General features: G+C 38.7%; 1 protein-coding gene across 3 annotated transcripts in view; it reads left to right on the plus strand.

Moving 5' to 3' along the window:
* ICE2 (interactor of little elongation complex ELL subunit 2) overlaps positions 1-18,485 on the plus strand; it is a 56,404-nt gene extending 37,919 nt beyond the window's left edge. For 2 of the 3 annotated variants that reach the window (XM_034783565.1, XM_034783566.1), the window contains 5 exons: positions 5,471-5,600; positions 11,567-11,651; positions 12,072-12,122; positions 13,272-13,530; positions 15,277-18,485. In XM_034783565.1, coding sequence (XP_034639456.1) covers positions 5,471-5,600; positions 11,567-11,651; positions 12,072-12,122; positions 13,272-13,530; positions 15,277-15,453 — 702 coding nt within the window. In that variant the 3' untranslated portion in view covers positions 15,454-18,485. Of the gene's footprint in view, positions 1-5,470; positions 5,601-11,566; positions 11,652-12,071; positions 12,123-13,271; positions 13,531-15,276 lie in introns of those variants that run through there. The other variant, XR_004647418.1, reaches the window with a different exon arrangement.
* Positions 18,486-20,309: the final 1,824 nt, after the last annotated feature.

Raw genomic sequence — 20,309 nt, forward strand, 5'->3', positions numbered from 1 at the left:
CTTTTGGCACCTCTTACATATGTGCTTGACTGAAACTTGTTCCATTAACAGAACTTTTATTTAAAGTGCACTAAGGAGATAAAGGTGTTGCCTCAAGTGCTACTGTATTGTTTACACACACTTATTCCTTTAATGTATTTAATCCAGTCCTCACTAATACATCCTTTCGTATTTTGTTCATTTCTGTAACTGTCCAATTTCTATCCATTGAGCAATTATTTTCTGTAGGGGGAAAGGCAAGGATTAATTTTGACTTGTGTAGCCCCATTTGGTTCATGCAGTTAAGTACTTTTGGGTCTGATCCTTCACTACTTACTGCAGTGACACTCCCACAATGGGAATTTGGTCTCATTAAAGCACGCAATGTAATGTCCTGTTGGGAAAGATAGGCCCCATCCTACAAACAATGCTCTTCGTGTTACCTATCCATTTCTGATCTTTCAGATGTTCATATTTAGGACACAGTTGTTTCTTGAGATTTATGAACCTAGAGTCTTTTCAGTTTTTATTGATGTTAGGCTAACTGCATGTTTGATTTTTGAATGCTGTTTTGTTGGTGTGATTGCAAATTTATCGTCCTCATACTCCCAAATATGGAGTACGAGTAGAATTACCAACTTTCTAATCACAAAACCGAACACCCCTGCCCTGCCCCTTCCCTAAGGTCCCGCCCCTGCTTGATCCATCCCCCCTCACTCATTCACTTTCACCAGGCTGGGGCAGGGGGGTGAGGGCTCTGGCTGGGGGTGTGGGCTCTGGGGTGGGGCCAGGTATGAGGGGATTGGGGTGCAGTGGGGGGAAAGGCTCTGGGCTGGGGATAAGAACAGCTGTACTGGGTCAGACCAAAGGTCCATCTAGCCCAGTGTCCTGTCTGACAGTGGCCAATGCCAGGTGCCCCAGAGGGAGTGGACCTAACAGGTAATGATCAAATGATCTCTCTCCTGCCATCTATCGCCATCCTCTGACAAACAGAGGCTAGGGACACCATTCCTTACCCATCCTGGCTAATAGCCATTAATGGACTTAACCACCATGAATTTATCCAGTTCTCTTTTAAACGCTGTTATAGTCCTAGCCTTCACAACCTCTTCAGGTAAGGAGTTCTACAAGTTGACTGTGCGCTGCGTGAAGAAGAACTTCCTTGTATTTGTTTTAAACCTGCTGCCTATTAAGGTTTAAAACAAATGCTGGCTTCGGGTGTGGCCAGAAATGAGGGGTTCAGGTTGTGAGAGAGGGCAGAGGGATGGGGAGCGGGGTGGTGGTGGTGAGGGCTCCAGCTCTGGGGGTGTGGGTTCAGGCGTGGGTGGGAACTCCAGCCTAACGCAGGGGGTTAGGGTGTGGGAGGGAGTGCAGAGTTCCGGCGGAGCTTACCGTGGCTTCTGGAAGCGGTTGCCAGGTCCCTGCAGCCCTATGGCGCACAGGCAGCCAAGGAGGCGCTGCACGCTGCTCCTGCCCCCGTAGGCACTACCCCCGTAGTTCCCATTGGTCGCAGTTCCCGGCCAGTGGGAGTTGCGGAGCCGGCTCTCGGGGCGGGCGCTGTGCGCATGGAACCTCCCTGGCCGACCATGCGCCTAGAGGCCACAGGGACTTGACAACTGCTTCTGGGAGCCACATGGACAGGGAGCCTGCCTTAGCCCTGGGCACCCGCTGCACTGCCGACCAGACTTTTAACAGCCCACTAGGCAGTGCCGACTGGAGCCGCCAGTCGCTTTTTGACCGGGCGTTCCAGTCGAAAATAGGATGCCTGGCAACCCTAAGTATAAGCACTGTACTGGTTGGAGCAAGGAGGCTATGACGGGGGAATGTAGTACAAAAAGGGCAATTTTGTGACTTAAGCATAGGATCAGAAGCATGGGCTCAGGCGTTAGGAGATCGCGGCTCTATTGCTCGTGCTCTCACACTTTTTGTGTGACCTTGAGCAAGTCAGTTAATCTCAACTGTACGCTCAGTTGCCACACTTGTAAAATGGAAATAATTATAATTACTTCACAAGAGTTGTGGGAATATTAGTATTTGTAAGTTGCATTTAGATCCTAGGAAGATGATGCAGAAATGCAAAGTATCAGAGGGGTAGCCGTGTTAATCTGTATCCACAAAAAACAACGAGGAGTCCGGTGGCACCTTAAAGACTAACAGATGTATTTGGGCATAAATTTTTGTGGATTAAAAAAACACTTCTGCATCTGAAGTAGTGGATTTTTTACCCACAAAAGCTTATGCCCAAATAAATCTGTTCGTCTTTAAGGTGCCACCGGATGCCACGTAGAAATGCAAAGGACTCTTATTTTATGCATCATATTAAAAAAACAAAAACAAAAAACCTACAATGTTTAGGTTCCAAAATCAAGCACTCAAAAGTTAGGAATTGCATGTGTATAAGAGGGCTGAATTAAGGTTGCATAGGTACCCCTTAATTCTGGCATTTCTTAACTTTTTTGTGTTTTGACTTTGCAACCTTAAAATTCTTTTACCTTTTTGTGAAAAATATAATTGACTTAAAAAAAAAAAAAAAAAAACGAACTGAAACACCCCCTTCCCCCGAAACAGAGCACAGCAACCAGAAATTCCCTGATGTGGAACTGTACTGACCCTCACATGGGTCATCAGAAGGGTTGGGACCGTTAGATCCACAGCATAAACATCTTGACCACTGCAGCTAATGGAGTAACTGGGAGGAGTAGGGTGTTCTGTATGTGAGACAGATACTAGATGGGGAGTATGCCAGCCCCAGACAAACCTGTGCTGAGCATGTGCAAATTATGATTTTCAAAAGCTTATAATTTAGCAAAATTTTCATGAAGAGAGCAAAAGGTACCTCTCTGGCATCAGAGTGACCTGCCTGCCAAATTTCAAGTCCCTGCTACAAAGCATGTAAGTGTGTTTTAACTTAAGAAAAACAACACATTTCCCCCTAAACCCATTCTTGGAAATGCTTCAACCATTCATGCTGAAATTTGAAAAGAAAAGTCAGCATGAAGCAGACACAGAAAATTGCAGCTGAATGGTTCAAATTCGGCAAAGTTATAAGCAAACGAAACCAGGGCCTTGTAATCGAAAGTGTTAAGCAACCTTAACGATAAGCATTGCTGCCAGCCCTGCCTATATTTCAGTAGAGGTCCTTGGTTTCCCTGTGATAAAATTGGGGTAGGGTTTTCACTAAAACATCAGGGAACCCCACCTTCTGATCTGGGTTGTTCATGCTTTTTTTATGCTATGGCAAATCCCTCATGTAAATCTATAGAATGCTCACTCCTCCTTCCTTTTGCATCTTGGTGAGGAGAGAGAGGGGGGGAAAAAAAACTGCACTGGCAGATGAAACACATTGTAACAGACCTAGCAGCAGCACCAGGGGAGCCTTTATATTGCTAGAATTGGAGAGGAGGTGGCGGTAACCCTGGGTGGTATTGATACTGGTATATTAGGTCAGGAGTTCTCAAGCTTGTTCTTTCTGGAACCCCCCCCCCACACACACACACACACTCACTCTCTCACACACACTCTCTCTCTCTCTCTCTCTCTCTCTCTCTATTAAAAACTCCACGGTCCACCTGTGCCACAACTGTTTTTCTGCATATAAAAGCCATGGCTGCTGTTAGTGGGTAGCAAGCAGGGGAATTGCCAAGGCACAATGCCACAGGGGGCCCTACGAAGCTAAGATGCTCAGGCTTTGGCTTCTGCCCCGCATGGCAGGACTTTCTGCCCTGGACTTGGGCTTTCTGCCCTGGGCCCCATCAGCTCTAATGCCAGCTCTGCGCTCTGGTTTATTTGGCGGACCCCCTGAGACCTGCTCATAGACTCCCTCAGGCCTCGTTGAGAACTGATGTATTAGGTGATATTGAATGAAATGAAGTAGGGAGAAAAATTTTAAGTGGAATTTTCTCATGTCACTCCTACAATGCTTTGTCACGTCTTTTTTTTCTGTACTTTGCCAATCAAAGGTAAAGGTAGTCATGATGGTTTGGGAGCAATGGTCCCAAACTGCTAGAAAGACTGGAGGAGGCTGTAGAGTTTCCCAGAACACAAAGAGGGATGGTAGGAGGTTCTGGTTTGCAGGTGGGCCAGAAGATCATATCTCTGTTTCCAGAAGGCCCACAGACCCACTTCGTTCTATTATAAAAGCTGCTATGAAATGTTTCACAGCAGATTGTTGCACCTGAGAAACAAAAGTCTATTTCAGTAGCATGGGAATTCCTAATATTCCAGTATAGACTTTGCCTAGCTGGGAATCAAAAACTTACTCTGAAATTATCAGGGGATTCCTGTGCTTTGAGTAGATCCTCTAGTCTTTCATTTAATGAACTTGGCATGTTTCCTCATGCCTGAAAACACATACAGTTTGTGAGACTCTTGGAATATGTGAGCATATTGCCTATCTCTGTTAATGCAGAATTCAGTTTCCATTATGATTTGATTATTCCCCAAGGTTCACTGATCAGTATGTTATTTGGAGGAATTATCGCTGTTTAGATACTAACTCATTTCTTGTAAATGCTTGTAAGTAACTACCTAGTACATTGCTTAAATCCTGATGACTGTTTTTTGCTTGTTGCTAGGGTACTGCACATTTTCCCTCAAGCTTTGAGGGACAATAGTGTTGGGGGGAGATTTATGTTAACAGAGGTTTTAACATGTATCCCCAAAAAGGATAATTTTTTGACGTGTAAGCGTTGATTTTGGGATTTACGGGATTTTAGTATTTGCACTCCATTTCAAATCTTAAATTAATAATTACTTTATACTAATAGTGGAGGAGTCTTCCATGGGAAGGTCAACATGTAGATTGAAGACTTCTAACATCTCATTTTGTCAGCTCATCAGGGCTTCTGCTTTCATTCACAATCATAATTATGAGCTTTGTTATTTATTAATAGTTGTACTTCCATCTGCTGAAATTTAAAGCTGTGCGTACAAACTCTAAACTTCTGAAATAATTTTAGGGTTGGGGGGGAAGCTTTATTTCCATTAATTGTAGATAAAAGGAAAACTGATGTTCTATGTATTTTAAACACAAAATGTTAGTGTTAAAATGGAAATTATATTTTTGGATTTTAAATGTGGTTTTGGTATACATTATGTATGGCATTTTCCTTTCCCTCTAATAGGTTAATTCAGAAATAGAACAATTGTCTAATTTTTCTTGAATTCCTGGAGGTGGCAGCAGATCGTAGAGACGTAATAACTGTACCTAATTATTAGATTGTAGTTTGCTTATACATAAAAGCTTACTTAGATTCATTTTTCTGTTTCTTATATTTTTCACCTTTCTTTAATATAATATTTGTTTAAATTTACAGTGTTTCATGTAAAATGTTCTATTGTACCAAAATCCTGTGTAATTATTTCTCTTGCTGCTTGAGTGAGTGATACTTAGAAGCCTGTGATGATTGTCAAATACTAAAAAGTAATTAAGGAGCTGTAATAACTTGTAGATAATTAATGGCCTTTTGGCTGATATTATTTTTACTTACAGCATACTCCAGTTTACATTTTGCCAAAAGTAGAATATCAAGCCTATTATGGAGTAGAAGCTCTTACAGAAAGTGAAATATGTCGGTTGTGGACAGAGAGCTTGTTGCATTCTAAATGCTCATTTTATGTTGGTAAGTTTGTGTATATTCTTGTCCAATACTCAGTCATACAAATTAATTGTACCTGTGATTTTAATCACAAGAATGGTGTTTTTCTTCATTTGGTTACTGATTTATTCACTTATGGCCTCTTAGTTTATTACTTTGCTATTACCTGTTGCAATTTCAACCACAATGTTAAAGATACTTGTTAACAAAACGGTATTTACATATAGCAATGAGAGATTAGGTGTTTGGCTAAGATGATATTGAGTCATTTGGTTTGATGTTATAGTGACGGAAAAGTTAAAGTGCCACAATTTTTTTTTTTTAAAGTGAGATGAGCAATACATCCTGTATGTTCAACCCCTTGATGATGAATAAAAGGCAAGGGAATTTGAATAAGTTCTATCATTGAATCCACCTTCCTCTTCTAAGCTCTAGCCTTTGTGAGTGAGACTGTGTCATAGCAAACAGAATTTCCCCTTTGACCTTGCTCTATCCCAGACATTGTGACTCACATATTTAATTTTAATATGTCAAAGTTTAAAAAAAACCAACACAATTGCAAGAGCAATTCCTGCTTTTTTTCTGAAACTGCTTGTTCCACTTTAAACACTTCATGTGCAAAAGTCTTCATACAGGTATTACAAAAACTGAAAATATTGTACAGTTTCAAAAATATAAGGAACTGGGAATAATTTTCTTGTTTGTGGTTTTGCTGCATTCCGTACAAACATTTTGTAACCTTTCGTTACTATTTCTGTGTTTTAAAATTGTGAAACACTAAACATCTTTAAGAGATTGCATTGAATGTAGAATATTAGGATTTCAGTTGTCTGCTTATCTGTAAGCAAAAGCTCCTAACATGAGGGAGAGAGTATCAGATCACATAGTAGACAAAAACTTCTAGTTTTATCTGTAATTTTCCCCCAGAAGACTTGAACATTGAACTACCTTACCTAGAATAACAAAGCATTTTCCACCAAGCGATTGCTCCTACTTCAGATGAAAAAATGTTCAACTAACAGTGTGCTAGTCCCCACCCATGTCTGTCTGACACCTGTGGTCTTATTTCCCAATATGCCTTGTGGTTAGAAACAACCCTGACTAGAAGGGGCTCAATATTCTCTGTCCTCTAACATGTGAAAAAGAAGGGGAGGAGCCACTTCTGGTTGAAATGGCATGGGAGGAATGGAATGGGAGGAATGCATCAGTAAAGAGAGAGCTTGTGGAAAAATACAAATCTTCAGTGGGAGATATAGTGGATTAGTTTGGAACTTAGAAAATAGGAGGAGGTTAAAGCCAGGTTGACAGCCTGGGAATACTGAGGACTTAATTTTGTAGAGGTGTGGCTTTCTCAAAACGCTTGTCTCTCCAGGAATCACAAACATAGCTCTTACAAAGGAAAAAATGTCTAATGCTTTGTTCATGATTGTACAATTAAAATTTTGAAATCAGGAAATGCAAAACTTAAACTTCCTACAACACAGTTAACGTGGCCATGGAGCATATCCTGTGAATAGAAACATAGTTTTTGTTAAGTGTTTAGTTCAGTAACTGAAAATACTACATATATGTAGAGTTGGCTAGAAAAAAAATCCCTTTCTGCAAATATTTTAATATTTTGTCCCACTTTGGCAAGAAACTTTCTCAAAAGCATCAGAAACTTCACATTTTCCATGGAAAGCGTTTTTAAAAAAAACCTCTGTTTCAGGAGAACCAAAATGGAATTTTTTGCTTTCCCAGTCACCCACAGGGTGAAATTGATAAGAGCCATTCCAGTCTGGCTGCTGGAGAGGCAGAGGCCCTGGAACCCTGGGTCCTCTTCCTCCAAGCCAAATGCTCTGGGCGTAGGGAGGCAGAGCACCCGACCCTGGGCATCTCTGACCTCCAGAGCTATAGAGAGGCAGGGAAGTAGAGCTGTGCCTTTCTCTTCCTGCAACTCTGGGGAAGGAGCTTGCCTGTGTTTTGACTAAACTTTTGTCAAATCTGTAATAACCAGGTCTTACATATATATGCAGTGTGGCCCACATTAACGTAACTAGGATCCCTAACTAAGATTTATACGTCATTTTTATATTGCTGCTAGCTAATAAATAGGGCAATTTACAGCAGATGTGATGTCTACTTTGTTCAAAAATGTATTTTTAAATGAGTTTGGCACTCAGCTTGTGGTCAGAGAAATCCTGTTTGTACAGAGAATGAATGTTCTACTGTTAGGACTACTTCATTTTCCTGTTGTAGAAAAAGCTTGTCTTATTTTGTTAGTTTCTATAGCAACTGTTGTGGCCTGTGGTTCCAGTTGTTCTCTGAATTTATCCCTTTTAGGTGGTTCTCTTTCCCGCTCCCCCCCACGCACATAACAGCTTCATAGCAAAAGATTTTGTATTTGTTTCTTAGAGCTGCTGAGTTATTTTTATCCTAACCTTTACATACAAACTTCTCTTTTTATCCTAATCTTAAAAGTATAGTGTGAAATCTAGTCAGTTTTTTAAAAAGTAACCCTTACTTCTGAATTCACCATTCAATTTTAATCTGTTTTACTACCACATTTTCCTATTTTAATTGTTTTTTTTCCCTCTCTCTCCATTGCTATGTGTAGAAACCCCATAAATGGGAAAATAAATGACTATGGGCATAATTCTACTCACACGAGTAGTCTCTGTGGACTATGCTTCTGAGTAAATTTATGCATATAGACTTGGGTGTTTTCAAAGGGGCCTAAGAAAGTTAGGTGCTAAACTCCCGTTGAAAGTCAGTTGGAAAGTTGAGCGCTTCACTTCCATAGACCTTTTTAAAATCATCGTTGTAAGGGTTTAAAGGATCAGTGCCTAGGCAGGGGAAACAATTGATTGTACATAGAGTGCTGTCATATTCATCAAGGAAAGAAAATATTTTGTCTCTAATCTTTCATCTATAGTAATTCTAGATGGCAGTTGTAATAGTAGGTAGACACACAGAGACATAAATTGACAGAATCCCTTTAACCTTCCTGCAAAAGAACATTGATCACTTTCTATATTCTTCTGCTTCACTGTGGGAAATAAACCTAGAGTGTTGCACTTTTGGATTGTTTGCTTTTGCTATGAGTAAAAGTGTTTTGGAAGACTGTTAGTGAAATTCTGTCTATCGGGTTACATTTCTAGTAGCATTGAGGTAAAAATTAGTTTTTGCTCTGAAACATGACTGCCAGTCCTAATGATACTAATACCCTCTTTAAGATACTTTGTAATTTAAAATATATGATAAACTACTAGCATGATACTGGCAACCATCCTCTTCCTGGGAGTGATACCAGAAAATAAAAGATGTCAATATGCCTACTTCCATGAAATAAGGGCATTCCCTTTCTGTAGTATGCTTCCCTCTTCTGTCTGTCTACACAGAAGCTCTTCCATGGAAGTTCGGCAGGGTTCTAGCTTTGTGGGGTCTGAGAGGGCAGTGAAGCCAGCATGTTGGCTGTTGATTCTCACCATCTCTAACCTGTGGGGGAGAAACAGTTCAAGTGATACAGTAGTTTTCCTCTTTGTTCGTGGGATCCCAGGACAACCACAATGCAGTTAGCATAACTATTTAAAACAAATAAAATGGAACAATAAAGACTGATTTTTGCAGCTTATGTGTCCAACCTAAATGTACACGTTTGTCTGCCGGCTTTGATGACTTTAAGCTAGAGCTTTATGTGTATGTATAATATATTGATATTGGAGTACTGGTTCCCTTGGAACCTACTGTGTACATGGTTCCTGGCCTCTTCCCATAATGAAATGTGCTCAGTTTCATAATGTTGGCTGAGAAATAATTTAAGTTTCAGCCTGAAAAAGATGAGTGTATCCACACTTTATGTTCAATGCACATCTAAGCCATAATGCCTTGGCAACATTAACATTATTGCTTTGTAGTTATGGAAACGTTGATAGGCACTTAAAATGAGTAAAGTGCTATTGAGATTCTGATATGATGTAGGCTGATTACTTTGTTTACTTTTAAAGACTTATGTCACTTGCAAATTTGCTTTTGCTTAGGTTGAAGGCCTATGCAAAGCCCTCTGTGTTCCTTGACCCCCACAGGACTCTATACTGTGGGGAGTGGGATTGATGGATCAATGGCATAGAATAAAGGATTTCAACTCACCTCTCTGTGCGAAGGGGAGCCTTGAGGTAGGCCAGAGTTGAGGTCAGGTAGGTCAGTTGAATCTGTGCAGTCACTATTGCAGGGGTACACTGCAATGGCTGCATAGACACACACTGATGTGCAGTTGCTCCAGGTTTGCAACAAAGCAAACTATCTCTGTATCTTGTGTTTCCAAAGAGAGACACTCATGCTTGCTGAGAGCACAGTAAATAAAGTTGAGATCAGCTCCCGTGGTTTAAAATGGGAGCTGTTGTTTCTCAGCTGATAAAAAGGTAAAAAAAATTGAGTTGTCTCCCTTCTTGTCATTCCTTTTTGTGTATTAAAGTATTTTCAGGTCTTCATAAGTACCTAGATAAAAGCTAATAAAAAAGACGAGGTTACTATTTTCCCGAGTCAAATGAGAGCAGCTCTGTGCCGGTTGTCCTCTTACAGTTTCTAATCCATTAAAAATGACGACGTCTATTCAATAATCTTCCACAACATCAAATAATGCATTACCTAATGTTTGGCATTGAATTTAAGATAACTGGTATGAGCAAATTGAATATAATGGTTGTTTTAAAATTCCTTGGTTCTACAAGTGCAGATTTGTAATGAGCTTGTGAAGTCCACAAAATGTATAATATTTTCTCTTGCTCCCCCATGGAAGCTAGAATGAGAGGGGGTTTTCCAGGAAGGAGCTCTCTCAATATGTTGTCTTGGGCCAGTGGATCTGATTGACTAGCCAACCCTCACCATTCTCCTGACCTGCTCTTGTGTAAAATTTGACAAGCCGGGAAGTTTGAATCACTGGTTTACATCTGTGTCAAAGTGGTCTTTTTAGCATTTTTAGCAAGATTGTTGTCACCAATGGCAAACTCAGACTTGCAAATTAAAATGTTTCAAATAAGAAAAATCCAAATAGAAAAGGGAAACAGGAACCCAGGTGTTTGGATTACACAATGAGGAGTTCAGTATAAAAGCAAGCATAGATATAACCCAAAAGGAAAAGCCCACATAGTCTGTAAAGTGCTGAAACATAATCATTCTCATCACAAAACAGTTTTAGTTTGAAACTGACAAGTCAAGCCATGGTGCTTGGGAGAAACTCTCTGTCAACATCTGCAAAACTAACTTAGTATCCTCTCTCAAAACCTTCCTTAAAACTCTACTTTGTTGTGAGGTCGACAAAAAATTTGACAATGGTTAGACTGCTGTTTCACTGAGAGTATTGCTTATTGTACTGACCAATATTGTCTTGTTGTTTCCTTGTACTTCCTTGTTGGTATGTCTGTTTCTATCTGTCTTATACTTAGATGGTATGTGGGACTGGAACTGTCTTTTTGCTGTATGATTATACAGCCCCTGGTACAATGAGGTCCTGGTCCATGACTGGGGCTCCTAGCCAATATGATAATAAAAATAATACGTTTAATGCAGAATGCCCAAAACACCATCACAAAAATGAGCACGAGTACGGTCACTGTCAGTGGGAACTCCATCAGGATTTTAGAGGCAGGATATGGCTGGTTAATAAGTGCAGCTCACCTGCTCCTGAGATTGTTTAACTGGTCCAGATTTTTAGATTTTGTTTTCTGTCCAGCATAGTTCGGAAGTACAGGCCTGAGCATGGACATCTATATTTAGAGAAAAATTACAGCAATATAGAGTTTCATTTTCAAATACTTACTTATACAGAGTGCGTTAATGGTTAGAAATGCTTTTTACCTGATTGACTTTCAGATAAGTAAAACTTGTAACATTCTCTTTTAAATTGGATTTGGCTTCTACACACACATTTAATAAAGTCTTTTCTTACCAGATTTGTTCCCTCGTGCTATTTTTTTACTGAAGAGATTCAAATAATAATGTTTTTTTTCCAGCACATATTGATGCCTTTACGTCAAAGCTCATTATGCTTGAAGAGATTTCTCCAGAACGGTTAAGAGAAAAATTTGGATTATTTAAGTAAGTAAACTTTATTGTCATAATTTTTAAAAAATCAAGATGAAACAGCTTCACAATTAACAACATTGACTTTTCCAAGTAATTTCTTATGATAGATCTTAATCTGTAAGTGGCAAAGCTCCCACTGAGTGTAAGTGGAACCATGATTTCATCCTTTTGCTTTAGTTTAAAATTTAGAATAGGACTCCCAAATGCTTTGTTTAGTGTGATGGCCAAGATTTCCAGTCACAGCTAATGACTTTGGGTGCCTCTGTTTATTAGATGAGCAACTTGAGTCATCTTTAAAAGACCTGATTATCAAAACATTACTTACTGAAATCAGATCCCTTCAGGGTGTCTCAAATTGGGTTCCCAAAATCACTTGTCACTTTTGAAAATCTTGGCTTATAAATTTACTTTCTGTGAATTTTCTATCCACAGGCCTGCAAATCCATTAAATATACTTCGACATATCTTGAAGAAAGTGATTGAGTAAGTAATTTTTACTATTGTTAAGTATTTATTGCAGTAACATCCAGAGGCTCCAAAGATCATCTTTTTCTTTTGTAATGTGATTGTCTACCCTTCTGCTGTACTTTCTATTTTAACTTCTATTTTCATTTTATAATACAGTTATAAATAAACTAACTTATTTAGGGTTACTTTTTATGTACAAAAGATAGGGTACAAAATAAGAATTTGATCCTACAAGCCCCCTTACTCAAGAGTAGACCTTCCTCAGACAGTAAATCTCACTGGCACTTCTCACTTCACTGAGTTTGCAGGATTGGGCTCTAACATTATTGATGCTTCAAGGGCAACATTTACACTTGGCTTTGCTAACCTTTTGCTTGTGCTGGAACTGATTGTTTTTTATCCCCCTCCAGGGCTTCACTTGTCCTTACTTATAGTTGCACAGTTTTTCTCCATATGTCTTCACAGGTTCTCTGCGGTTTTGTTTTTTGCTCTGTTTAACTGCTAACATTTTCTCAGGCTGTTAGCCACTTTGGAAGTATGAAATTTGTTTCATAAAGCCAGTTTCTTGCCATGCATGTATGTGAAGCATCTTACTTTACATTCTAAATTTTGACCTTCGCGGTTTTTGGGTCCAATCTTATGACATGACATGGGGAATTGGTAGAGCCTTTGCTTTCTATAAACCTACATAATCCTGGGTGGATTAAAAAAGATTCCAGTGTATGTATTCATGATTATACTTTCATCATTGTGCTTTCTAATGATTTATGTGCTTTGCTGAACAGGGATGGATTTTAGCATGTGCTTAAGTGCTTAGCTGAATCAGGGCCTAAATAATTAATGATAATAGTACACAAATGGAAGATAAATTAGCATTTTCAGCCATACATTTTTTAATTCCTTAGTTTATAAACAGGTTGCAGATTATATACGTTATTTAGGTGTAATGTTAAATATTAGATACTTTGATGCCCCACTGTGTCAGCTATGTTCTCCTTTCTTTTTTAACAAGTCTTTATCCAGCAGAAGCCATTTACTGTTTTTGCCATCTCTGATTATGAACAGATTAAATGGTTGGACTAAGAAGCAAAAGTACTTTTTGTTTTATTTACTCTACCTTTTAGTAAGTCTTGAATTTTGATTTGTGATTTGACTGTGCTTTAGTTTGCAGGAGGGCTCTTACTTATTGACTCATGCTTCAGGAGATTCATCAGTTGCAATCTACCAGAGCTGTCTTGGGAAGGTGACCAGAGCATCATATAATTTACATAAAGCTCACTGCAGTCTGCCTAATATACCTTCCACCCTCTCCGTTCCATGGGTACCATTAGATCCCAACCTTCCTTTACCCTATCACACTAATCACGGAAGAGTCCCATGCACCTTTCCACCTAGACCCCAAGAAACTATGAGAAAACAGAAGGTAAGGAACCATACTAAATGCAAATAAATGTGTTGGCTGAGTTGAAATAAGCAAATGTGCTCCATAGGTTACAGATAGCTTACTAGTCTGTCACCTTTGGGCTTGAGATACTTAGTTGAAAAATTCATACCACAGCCCTCAAGTGTACAGAACACACTGCAGGAATAACAAATTCACTTACCTGGAACTAGCCCTGCTTATTTAATGAGTAACTAGAATTAGCTGGTATTCCAGGTATGCCATCATGATTGACATGGATTTTTAAATCATGGCTCTTTCACAGTTTGGTGGTGAAGTTACATCTAGCAAAGTTCTGAAGTGCAGCTTTGCTCGCTGAACTTGCGTGGGCTAACAATACTTGCTGACGGTGTAAGGGGTGAGCCAGGTTCTTCGCTAGGAGCATCCATAGCTGGTGTAGCAACATTCTGCAAGCACAACTAAATAGGGGCTAAAATGTTTGCAGCAAGGACTCCCTCCTAATTTTGGCTCTGGAGGTGGATTTTTGTGCTGTCCTTTTTGGTTGCATTTTTTTCCTCAAACTGTCTCAGGAGGGTGGGGTTTTGTTTGTTTGTTGTTTTTGTTTTGTTTTTTAAACAAAAGTTTACATAACTGCTCCTCTTTCCGTATTGATTTCACTGATACCCTGATTTGCTTCTTTTGGGAAGGGAGGGCCTCTGGATATATACTCTGGTTTTTGTTTTTATAAAGAGCATTTGCAGAAACAACAGTATCTCTGTTCCACAAAGGAAAAAAAAAATCCCCCAACCTAGTTCCGGAAGTAAGATCAAGAGAGCCAAATTCTCATCAACATATTGTAGATATAATAGCTTGTTGCCTGCTTCTGGTTCCACATAACTCCATTGCCTTTGAAGAAATTCTAATTACAATTTAGGTGGCTTTTTAAGATGAGCCTGAGGTAAAGGGCGTTACTCAAATTCTCACTCCTAAGCTATGTCCTTTTAAACAGTGAAATAATCATGGAAATGGCTACCTTTATTTTTATACAAGGCTATTTTTAAAATAAGAGCTATATGTCACTCCTTGTCTGAAGGCATATGATTTATTTTTTATTTAGGAAAATATGATTATGGTCTCTCAGACATAAACATAATTGTATTTGAGTGGCTTATTCCTTTTTAGTAAAAATGAACAACTTCACACAGTGTGTGTTTTCTGTTACTTCACAGACTAAGTTAGCATGAAGATATACATTTTAATAAGTTTGTTAGAAATTAATTTTACCAAAGAATTTATCAACCTGGGAAAATGACCATGTCTTCTAAAATTAAACCACAAGTAAACTGATTTAGTGTAACACAATGTTAAACTTACATTGAATTGATTATCTAGGTCTGGAGAAGCCTCTGATAGAATTTGTCAGAGTCCCAACCTATAAGGCAGTGAGTAAACGATGCATTTCTCAAACTGTGAGAATTTCCACTAACAAAGCCAAACTGTTAACTCTAATATTTTGTACAAATGCTGTGACATTTTAAAAAGTAAAGAATATCCAAACAGTATTTCTGCTAGCTTAGTTTGTTCCTATTTTTTTTTTCAAGGAGTTCCTTAGATTAATCTATTGTATAAATGTGACATAATCTTAAGGACTGCTCTGTGGGCTAGATGTAGCTGGCAATTTTCTGAATATAAGCCTCTAGATACTTAGGTTTAAAGTTTAATGCAGATTGAAGTAGCTAATACTTTTTTTTTTTTTTTTCCTCTTCTTTTTCTCCCCAATGCTTCTAGATGAATTGGGCAAAAGCACACGCAGACACACCCAACAATGAAAAGCCAGTATCCATGGAAACAAAAAGCAATCCCTTGCCAGCTAAGCCTGTTAGAAATGAAGGTGTGGCTGCAAAGAAACTGAAGAAAAATAATGGCAAACAAGCAAATAAGATGAAAAAGTGGAAAAAGAAATAAAAGCAAACTCAAGCAAAGCAGGAATAATTTAACCACAGTGAGAAAACATGGATTGGAAAAAGCACAAGACAAACAAAGCTTATTTTTCTTAATACTTTAGAGAAGCCAGAATGCCCTGGCAGAGGAGAGCTGCACAGCCATGTTGAGGAAGGTTGTGAAATGCTACGATCCCTTAACCCTTTCTTAACTCACTGATTGCAACTCAAATGTGAACATCTTATTTTAAGTTAGCACATGAGAAGAAAAGTCAAGTGTCTACAATTAAGACCTCTGGACAAAAGTAACTATCATAACTGCTTTTGTTTTTTATAATAAAACTATAATTTGAGAAAAGAAACTAACACCAATACTCAATATTACATAAAGATGAAAAAAGTATTTTTTTCCAATTGTCTTGATTCTTTTTCCAGTTTGTTGCAGATGTGTATTTTTGATGATATTTGAATTGTGTACTGGTTGTAAATGTAAAACACAGCATCAGCAGTTTCAATTTAATTTGTTCATGTTATTAAAAAAGCAGGGTGCGTTGTGCCCAGTTTGAAAAGGAAATATTTCCTCTGAGAATAAGGCATGCTCCTCCTAGGGTTGTGTAGTTAACGGCTTTTGATAAGCAACATTTGTTATGTTTGCAGAAGCTTTGTGTCTTTCAAATTCCATTATTGATATACCTGTTGGCATAGTGTCCTAGTGAGCATTATGATACACCATAGTATAAGAAAGTTAAAATTAACTTCCATGTTTTCTCAAGGTTAGTTTTTGGCATTAAATTCTTTCCAAAACTTTAAATCCTTAAGAGCCAGTATGTTGTTAATGTAGTACTGAATGACTAAAGCCTCAGTCCTGTGTCTTTTCGCAGGCAGACCCTTGTCAAAGTCAGTAGGGCTCCATGTAAGCACAGAAAGTTTTGCCCATATGCAACAAGTTGCAGGGTGAGGGCTTTAGTCATTATTACAGAGACAAGCCAGACATTTGCTGTGGCTCAGCAGTTCGCTTGTAGTTTGGGAGCCACGCTGAAAGGGGGGAGTTCAGATAAAGATTCAGCGAGGAAAATTTTTGGCTAGCATTTATGGGTGTGACTACATGTTTTCTGTTTGAGTGAATATCAGTAAAATTGCTGTTTTGTAAAATGCTAAAAAATTAGATTATAAATTCCAATGCACCACAAATTGATTGTCAACATACTTAGTTTATTTAAATAATTTATAAACGTTCATTATTGTCAAAGGAAAGTTTTATGCACTCTGACTACTATATATCATAGTGCCCTCAAGGTTTTATGAAATAGACAAATTGCAGGCCTGAGTTCAAAACTGAAAATTATGATTGCTAAATAATATGCTATGTATGAAGGGTTTCCGATTGCTGCCTATAACTAATTAGTATGGGTTTTATCCTGAGAGGTGTTCAGCTACTCCTGAATACTCAGGATAAGGAATGTAAACTTTTTTTTTTTTAAAATGACTGAGCTCTTTTATAGGCCTTGATTTTGTTCATTGGGGTTGTTCATGTACACAAAGTACTCACATGCCGGATCAGGGCCTTAGTTAGCAATGAGTTTGTTCAAAATGTTTTGTTTGTATATTATATAAGTTAACTGCACCTTTATGTTCAAAGTTGTTCTACTCAAATGTATACAAATATATTTTAATATCCTGTATAAATGAATAAAATATTTAGTTTTAGTGGGTTATATATATTTATTTTTAAATCTTAGTGACATGTTAAAGAAACAGGTTTTAAAGCAGTGCTGATTGGCAAATGTGCATTAAAAACTATCTTCTGTGAAATATAAAATGTTGTAATTTACCAATATTGTTATATTTTATTTATATCTTTTTATTTACCTTCTGTTAACTTCCCAGACATTGCTTCAGTTGTTCCTTTTAGATGCAATATGTTAACAAGGAGCAACATATTTGATAGTGATTTGCTAAATAATGAATATTAGATTCTGATTCAAAATCATGAATCCATTTTGTGACCTCCCATGGAGAAGTGTTTTGCTTATGAGTCATGTGCCAGATAACTGAGGGTGGGGATCCACAGCATAGTTTTCAGCACAAAAGTAAAAATTGTACTATAACAACCAAGGAATTTGGTCTTTGGACACAGCCCTGTTAACTTCATGCTGAGTTTGCCCTAATATCTGGGTGTCTGAAAGGCTTAACCTTTCAAGTCTCATAATATATTGTGGGCAATCCCAGTTATTATACAGTTAAAATGGACAGGAATCTAAAGGTTAAATGAGTACCCATTATATCATTTGTATGTACTGTTACATTTAAAATTTCAGATTCAGATCAAAGTTGGACTCTACAAACTGTTCCTGATTAACTGGGTCTGTGTAGTTTGCCCTCTCTGATTAGGACGAATTAGGTGTTTGTGTTCCCTGGTTCTGTTCACACACGTGCTTTTAGCAAGCTGCATTAAATGTGTGGAATGCCTCTTCCCAGAGAATTAGGTCTTTGAGTGGCTAACATAGTGGGTGAAATTTGGGATTAAACCAGTATATCAGTGCTTCAACTAATGGCACAACAAGCTTCCCACCAGGGAGGAAAGCTGTTGTCCTATTTGATCCTGGATTTGCCAAAACTAATAATCTTGGGGCACTTCAGCATATAGGCAGAGGAGAGATTTGGTGCATTGGCGCAGGACAGTATGACTCTCGAGTCAGCCTTGGGTAATGCACCTGTAGTCTTGGGCATTACTTATACAGGTAGATTCACTTTTGAATCTATCTTGATCTGCACTGACATAGAAAGCAACGTGAATGCCATCTTGATCACCCATAGTGACCCATTCAGGTCAGGGCTGCAGGAGCAAAACCAGCAACAATCCTGTTTTGTAATTTTCCATAGGAGTCCATTGGATCCTTTTGGAATCCCAACCCCAACTGGATTATCTAGGAATTACTGTGAGGCAAATAGTAATCCCAAAACTGTTTGGGGAGCAAAATCATCCTTCCTTTGGATAGCAGCATTGGCAGCCTGGTAGGGCAGTATTTTTCAACCTTTTGTCATTTGCAGACCCCTAAAAAAAACTTCAAATGCAGGTGCAGATCTCTTTGGGTATCTTAGACATAGGTTGAAAACTATGGACCTGTCTGGTTTTAAGATTAAGTTAGATAAATTTATGGAGGGAATGGTTTAATGGTAAAACATAGTAGTCAAGGAAAACCAAGAAATGGTAGGTAAATTGTATAATGGCCGACAGGGGTCAGGCTGGAGACTCTTGCCTATATGCTCGGGGTCTTACTGATCGCCATATTTGGGGTCGGGAAGGAATTTTCCTCCAGGGCAGATTGGCTGAGCCTCTGGAGGTTTTTCGCCTTCCTCCGCAGCATGGGGCAGGGATCTCTAGCAGGAGGGTTTCTGCCGATTGAAGTCACCTAAAACAGGATTGGGGACTTCAACAGCAGAGTCCAGGGAAGGGGTAGGGACGGTTTTATGGCCTGCAGCATGCAGGGGGTCAGACCAGATGATCATAATGGTCCCTTCTGACCTTAAAGTCTATGAGTCTATGAGTCTATGAGTAACTACTGCAGACCACAGGTTGAAAACCACTGTTAGGGCATTAATACAGTCTACTATCCACAACCATAAATGGTCTGGCCCTCAAGAACCCACAGTAAAGATTTCTGTGGTTTATCAATGACCAGTGAAAGATGAAACAAGAAAGGAGGACAGTGAAAATCTAGAATGGATTCATTTCTTTAACAGAAAGTATTTTAAAATTCTCTGTCATGGCTGTGGTAAAGACTCAGCTCCATGTCCTCCATTATGGCATCAGTGAAGTTCTGCCATTGGAACAACACTTTATCCTGTGTGCACAAAAGTCATTGTTGATGAGGACTACACAGTACATTGCTCAGAAATAATATAATTATTTCTCTAATTACAGGAAATTGTGTACAAAAATAACTCTCAAGATTAGACTAGGTTAATCAAAATGCAAACATAACAGGAACTGAAAGCCTAAATGAGCTTCTGGCTTCAGCTCTAGTTTCTGGTTTCAATTTAACATTTTAGAGAAAGTGTTTAGGAGAATTTCTTAAGGAAAATAAGTGTTTGTAAAATAGATTTCAACCAACCCAAAAACAGACTGGTTATGGTGCTGTGTACTCAGCTACTGCTGTGGGCTGTTTTCATGGTAGTAACCAAACCATGGTAGGGAAGATGAATGAAGAGAAGAGTTTGTTGATTCTGTGAGGATAGTACCAACTCTTAAACAAGTTCCAAATCCTAATCCAGAGTAGAATGTAGTGAGAAGCAGTGTTTACTGGTTAGAGAAGGGATTTGTAAGTACTCCTGCGGTCTAAGACTTGGTTTTTACGACTGACTTGCTTTGTGAACATGAGCCATAACCTTTAGGGACAAATTTTGAAAGGGTCTTACACTTTGAACTTGCCATTTTGTGCCCAGAATAGATTATGGATATGTGTTATTAAAATTTAGGTAACTCCAATTTGTGGATTCACATTTGGTTACTGCTCCCTGTCAATGCGTATGTCATCTAAATTCTTATAACAGCATTCATCACCTGGGTATCTCAGTCGGTTTGGCTCTCCCTCAATGGGCTTTGGATAACTTCAGTTGATTTTTCAGTGATCTGGCATTTGTTTAGTTCATGGGTGGTAGACTTTTAACCAGCCCCTCACTAGGGCAGATAGAAACAGTAAATAGTCAATGTATCATTTCGTCTTGGCCACCTCAGGACTTCTTCTACCTTAGGTCAAGGTCAGCTGGAGAAAAGAAGTTCTCTATCTTTTAAACAGAGACATGTGGTGAGCTGTTTGGCCGTTGATTAGCGTGGAAAAGGGCCTATGAATAGGTAAGATCTTCTTCAGTTTCTTTTTA

This window comes from Trachemys scripta, chromosome 10 (assembly GCF_013100865.1).
Source record: "Trachemys scripta elegans isolate TJP31775 chromosome 10, CAS_Tse_1.0, whole genome shotgun sequence".
Classification (NCBI taxonomy): Eukaryota; Metazoa; Chordata; order Testudines; family Emydidae; genus Trachemys; species Trachemys scripta.